At 46.6% G+C, this 5,754-nt stretch overlaps 1 protein-coding gene across 4 annotated transcripts; it reads right to left on the bottom strand.

Annotated features, from left to right (window-relative positions):
• Positions 1-220: 220 nt before the first annotated feature.
• Positions 221-2,673, bottom strand: Pigc (phosphatidylinositol glycan anchor biosynthesis class C). 4 transcript variants are annotated; one of them, XM_050158401.1, is made up of 2 exons: positions 2,557-2,673; positions 221-1,600 (listed from the first exon to the last, which is right to left on the bottom strand). In XM_050158401.1, exon 2 carries the CDS (start codon positions 1,383-1,385, stop codon positions 492-494), a length of 894 nt encoding a protein of 297 aa, XP_050014358.1. In that variant the 5' UTR covers positions 1,386-1,600; positions 2,557-2,673; the 3' UTR covers positions 221-491. The 4 variants fall into 4 exon arrangements, with proteins under 4 accessions (XP_050014358.1, XP_050014357.1, XP_050014360.1 ...); XM_050158400.1 differs by having other exon boundaries at positions 2,468-2,607; XM_050158403.1 differs by lacking the exon at positions 2,557-2,673 and adding an exon at positions 2,399-2,421.
• Between the last annotated feature and the right edge of the window lie 3,081 nt (positions 2,674-5,754).

Raw genomic sequence — 5,754 nt, 5'->3', positions numbered from 1 at the left:
ATGCTTTCAGAAAAACCATGAGACAGGGCCAGTGTGCTGGCCCAGCTGGTAAAGACATTTGCTGCCAAGGCCTGAGTTGAATGCCTAGGACATGCATACTGGAAAGAGAACACACACACACACACTCTCTCTCTCTCTCTCTCTCTCTCTCTCTCTCTCTCTCTCTCTCTCTCTCTCTCATATACACAGGTATTTTTTAATATGAGACAAGTCAATGGGTGTTACTTTTTTAATAAGCAGAACCCTCATTACATTATTTGTTATAAGGAATAAAGAGGGACAATAATTCATGATGGCACCAGAAAGCTTTTTCACAAAATAATTGGACAAACACTTCACTAAGCCCTTGGTTAAAAAATGCTTTCTTCTGATCTCTGTTATACCATCCAGAACAGCCCTCTGCTTCAAGAGTGGAATTCTGCCTTTAAATGTTATACTGGTTAGGTTCTAAGTCTTTCAGCTTTCTTAATACTGCAATGAAGGTCCCCAGCTTAGCTAAGAAACCTAGACAAGTCTTCTTTAATTTCAGCCTCATCCCAAGGCCCGTGAATATTTTCCTTAAAGAGCTGCAGGCGGATGAGGTAGTAAGGGCAAAGACATGAAATGGAAATCAGTAGAAGGGCAAAGAGTATGGCTCCCACACCACTAATGGACAAAAGACCCCCAAAAGCTGAAAATGCAAAAAGCAGGGTGACCCCTACATAGCTTCGTGGGGTATATGCCTTCAGTTTCTTCTGTAACATGGGCCACAGTGCAAAAATCTGGATGGCAAATGTCACCATAATGAAGGCATGCAGTGACCGGGGGAGACGTGAAGCCAGGCAAACAGAAGCAAAGATGGCCATGTTCAAGGACAGTGTGCTGGATACAATCGCGGCATTGGCACCGTAATCAAAGAAGATGAGATGGCCTAACAGCATAAAAACGGACATGGCGTAGATGGTGTCGGTACTGACAGACTCCGTCAGGGTCTTCAGCACGGGTGAAAAACCGTAAGTGAAAGTAATGAAGACCAAAGTACTCTTCAGGTCAGCCCACCGGGTCCGCCCGCTCTTCTTCCGTCCATCGCCTCCATCGATGAGATCAAATAAAATATACCCAAGCAGTGAGGATGCCAGCCCAGTCCCAAAGAGCCACTGGGGGGCCAGAAGCCCCTCATCCATGTACCACCAGATCACCACAAAAACACAGACACTGCAGAGCTGCTGGACCACCACGCTGGACTCGAACACCACAGCCCAGTACTGGTATTTCCGGGCGTAGATGTTCTTCCGGAGTTCTTCCAGGAATCTTTGGTCAACATAATTATCAGGGAAGGGCTGCCGCTCATACAAAACCTTCTGCCACTTGACTTCTTTGGTGTCCGTGACATGTTGAGCACACATTATCTCATCCTCTCCCTGAGTCCAGGCCGGTTCAGTCTCCCTCAGAGAAGTCCAAGCGAGTCTCGCTCTCGACAAAGCTGCAAATTAACACCTCTCTGGAAATGCCATGCTTGATGCCCTATAGGCGCTTCTTTCTTGTTTACAAAGGCTGCGATTCAGGCTAGGCCTGCAATAGATGGGTTTGTTCTGTGAGGAAGGACAACACGGCTGAATTCCTAGAAAAAGAGAGCTCTGTGAATACATGAAGGCCTGGGAAGGTCATGGTAGGACTCCGTTACAATCAAAACAACTCAGTCTACTGAAAGCCTAAATCACCGTGTACGGTGACCTAATTTGAGGCATTAAAAATCACACCTCAAGTTTTAAAATATAATCTTAACAATTGCTATCTGCATGACATCACTGACTCAGAACGCTAAAGTTAGCATTTAACCGTCACAACCTTACAAGTTAGTACCCATCCCACTTTACCTAGTAAAACATCTGAGTTTCACATTGGTTGGGTATTTTTGTCCCAGGGTAACAAAGTGGAGCCAGAATTCCAACAGAAGTCTATTATCAAAGTTTGTGCTTCTCATTGTCTTCCTCTAATACAGTCTTAACTCTGGCATTCATACACCTAAGCTATGTGCTATTTTTGCATGATTGTATTTGCAAGTTATGCAAATAGACAGGGACAGAATCCAAAGCTGTTACCAGGTTCCCAAAGGCATCGGAGTAAGTTATCAGCCTCATGACAATAATATGCACCATACAGAACAATATGATATCTACAGTTTTAGCCCAAACCAAGAACTCAAACCTCCCTTTGTTCATTAGCTGAGCTTACCATCCTTCAGTGTTATATCACCTTAACTGAAACAGCAAGGAAAACTCAAGAGTCAGAAACATGAAGGTCATTCAGGAAATGAGAAAGAAAAAAGAAACCTCCTGCCGGACCGTCTTTATTCCATGGAGGCCAGGCTAGAATTTTGCTCCCAAAGCCAGACACCCTGGAATCTGCCCTCACGCACAGGGACTTCTAGGTTTGAGGGGTCCGCGTCACCAGACGGGGAATGGTCCGGTCTGGTGCTGCCACTCACCCAGCCGGCCTGCCCCGCCCGCCGCCGCCGCCCCTCTCCCAGCCTCGGCTCGGCGGGACCGGCCCGACGTGAAGGATACCGGAACCCACCTGCACCGAGTTCCTAGGGGTGCACGACTGAGATGGGCAGCAGCCCAGCGATTTCTACATCCGGGGCGTGGGGTTGGAGGGTACTTCTGTGGAGGAGCACTTCCGGGTGGACAGGGCTCCACCGCCCAAGCGTCCGGCACGGAGACATTGCTGCCCTCTACTGGCGGCTCCTCTTCCGGAGATCTGCTCAAAGTCTGGGATGCGCTTTGGGGGCTCCAAGGGAGGAGAAGCCAGGGATAGATTCTGGGCCGTGGAAGAGGGATAACAGCCGCAGTTGTTGAACTTTTGTTATTGTCAGGCCTCAGATAAGGGACTTTCCATGCATTCAAACCTTCCTACAGGTACAGGTGACAGCCCGGGCTCCTGGAGCTATGGTAGAGACCTCAGTAACTACACAGAGAAAACATATCTCAGATCTGACGGAGCTTTCTGGGCACTGGTCTTCACAGAGACGATGTGATCATACGTTTATATTTGTCCAAAGTCAAGCAGCTAGATATTGATTGCAACTAGATCAAATCCCCAAATGTGGATGATTTCAAGGCTCGATTCTTTACTAGACTTTGCCACCTAAAAAAGAGGGTGGAGTGCCTGGGGTCTGAAAACACGGCTAGAAGATCAGGACGAGAGATTGCTGGAAATTTATGAATAGGTGTAAGTACAGAGAGCTGAAAATATCTAGAATACAGGATAGGGTGGACACAAAAGTCAGAAAGCATGAACCCATTATTAACTGTGTCGCTTAGAGGAAGTAGCACCATTTTCACTTTGAACTCTGTAAACCAGAGAAGGCACGTATTTGTTCTTGGCCACTTACGGGGTGGTGGAAAGACTCAGGTGTAAAAATGCCTTGTTGAGTGTTGATTGCTGTGTGGTTGCTATTAGCTCACTTTGCTTATCGTCCTGCCAGCACTAGTCAAGTGTTATAACTGTTTTAATATTTTATTTTTAATTTTATCTGCACATGCGTCTGTGTGTAGGCATGTGCTCCTAAAAGCAGGTACCTGTGGAGGCCATAGAAAGGTTCTAGGTCCCCTGCAGCTATAGTCACAGGCAATTGTGAGCTGTGTGAGTTATGAACTGAACTAGGGTTGTCTCGAAGAGGAGAGAGTGCTTCTAACTGTTGAGCCATCTCTCCAGCCCTGTGTCCTCTTTTAAGATTTATCTTTATTTTTCCTAAGTGTGATAACCTCTGCAAAATTGTCTCTTCCCCTTTCTCTTTAGGCCTTTGTTCCAAAATTTGACAAGGTTCCTTGGCTTAGTGAGGCCAGCCTGGTAAACAAGCCTCTGGTGCTCAGCATCCCTGGAAGGTAATGCCCAGCTTCGGGGAACAAACTATGTGAGAGAGACCTCAGTGGGCATCTCCTCAAGGGGCAGAGGTGCATGTGATCACTGGAGAAACCAGGTCAAGTCATGGAAATCAGAAATGCCCCTGGAGTTCTCAGACAAAGCTTATGCTAAGTTAAGGCCTTGCTAGAGGAAATGAGACCCACATAACCTTCCTTCCTGCCCCCACTATTCAAACCTAGACACTATCTCTCAAAATACTTCCACATTTTCCTCCCCTGGTTTAGTTTCCAGTCTTCAGACTATAACTATCAAAAGTCTAGAGCTATACCATCCTGTCTTTAAAGAGGAAGTAGCTGCTCTTTTTCACTTGGGGCCTTCTCCAGTTTCATCAGCCTCCCACCCCACCCCACTGCACGACCAAAATCAATACAGAGCGTATTTCTGTTTCTGAAAACTGAGGATTTGAATGTAGGGGACATTTCAGCTTCCATTTAAAATAATTAGGTTCTTCATTAATCACTGCCCCTTTTCGGAATGAAATTGTCCCTAGGTGTGATGAGAAGTGGCTGCTCTGGGGGAAGAAAGGTAGGTTAAGGTATGATGGAGGGAGGAGAGGAAGGCATGGGGGATAAGCAAGGAAGGCACAGAGGCTGGTTCATAGGCTTGTAGCTAGGAAACACATACTTCGCGAGAACTTCCTTTCCTGTTGATCATTGTCGTGCATTCTAAAGTCTGTAAACACATGACTGCAGTAGGGATGTCCCTTTGTCTGCACGTTAAAATAATTCTCAACAAGCTGATAGAGGGGTTTGTGTATCTTCAAAGCAAATGCTTGAGTGCCTATTTTTCAGGTGTGTGTGTGTGTGTGTGTGTGTGTGTGTGTGTGTGTATGTTTATCTGGCATGAGCAAAGGTTCAATAAGTCAAAGGTTTGCTTCGGAAGTAACAAAGTAATATACGTATTAAGGGCTGACATACCTCAAGAATCATCGTGAGTAATGACAACTCATCTTTTTAAACTGTGCTATGTCATTAGTTCACATGTTGGTGACAGTCACATGAAGGCCACACTGAGGCTGGTCAGGTAGAGGTGGCAATGAATGGGAGAACTAACCAAAGGTGACATCCTGCCCTCTGCCTGACTCAGTGTTGCCTCTGATGTGTGAGTCTGGGGCCCAGATATGCTGGCTTTCCTAAAATCTGGAAATGATCCTTTGCTAGTGCTTGACAGCTAATAAGTTAACCCCCACCCCCTCCTCTGCTGACCACACTTAGGCCACATTAAATGCTCCATACGGCAGTAAGAGAGATTCCCCTCAGTTATGCTCTAAGACGGAGGCAGCAATCTCGAGTCTACTTACCTCACCAAACTCGGGCTGGGCGGGACCTGTGAAGTGCCCTCAGCTCTCGGAGGACAGGGCAGGAACATAGCTTATTGGGAACAGAAAGAGGATAATGGATGTTTAGCTGTCTATAAGGACAGAAACTCTTCCTTTGTCTGGAGTTTCAGGTCCCAGAATATTTGTTTGGCAGTGACTTCCCTAAACCCTTAGGGGAATAGTTGAAAGCACTCAAAGTATTATGTTCCCTTGGACAGGCAGATCCAGTAGAATGGTTTAGAAAAGGTAAAGGAATGTTTAGTGAAATACGTCTCAGAACATTCCAGCTTCAAAAACACTCTGGAAATGCAGCTATGAGGATGGAGGTGAGGCCTGTAAGACCCCAGGAAGTGATGGGGAAGGGCCTGTACAAAGCCACTTCCTCCCAGGACCGCTCTCCCAGCTTGGCCCAACTGTGCTGAAACCACACTCACTGTCCAAAGCAGCTCAGGACACAGAGGTCCTGTTAATGAGAGATTATTGTGTGCTGAAGCAGGACTGACCTGGCCTTCTTGTCTTTCCTGGTCACT

The sequence above is a fragment of the Alexandromys fortis genome, unplaced genomic scaffold (assembly GCF_014885135.2).
Source record: "Alexandromys fortis isolate MF-2015 unplaced genomic scaffold, M_Fortis_MF-2015_v1.1 scaffold_97, whole genome shotgun sequence".
Lineage (NCBI taxonomy): Eukaryota > Metazoa > Chordata > Mammalia > Rodentia > Cricetidae > Alexandromys > Alexandromys fortis.
This window is presented reverse-complemented; position numbering and strand designations above follow the sequence as displayed.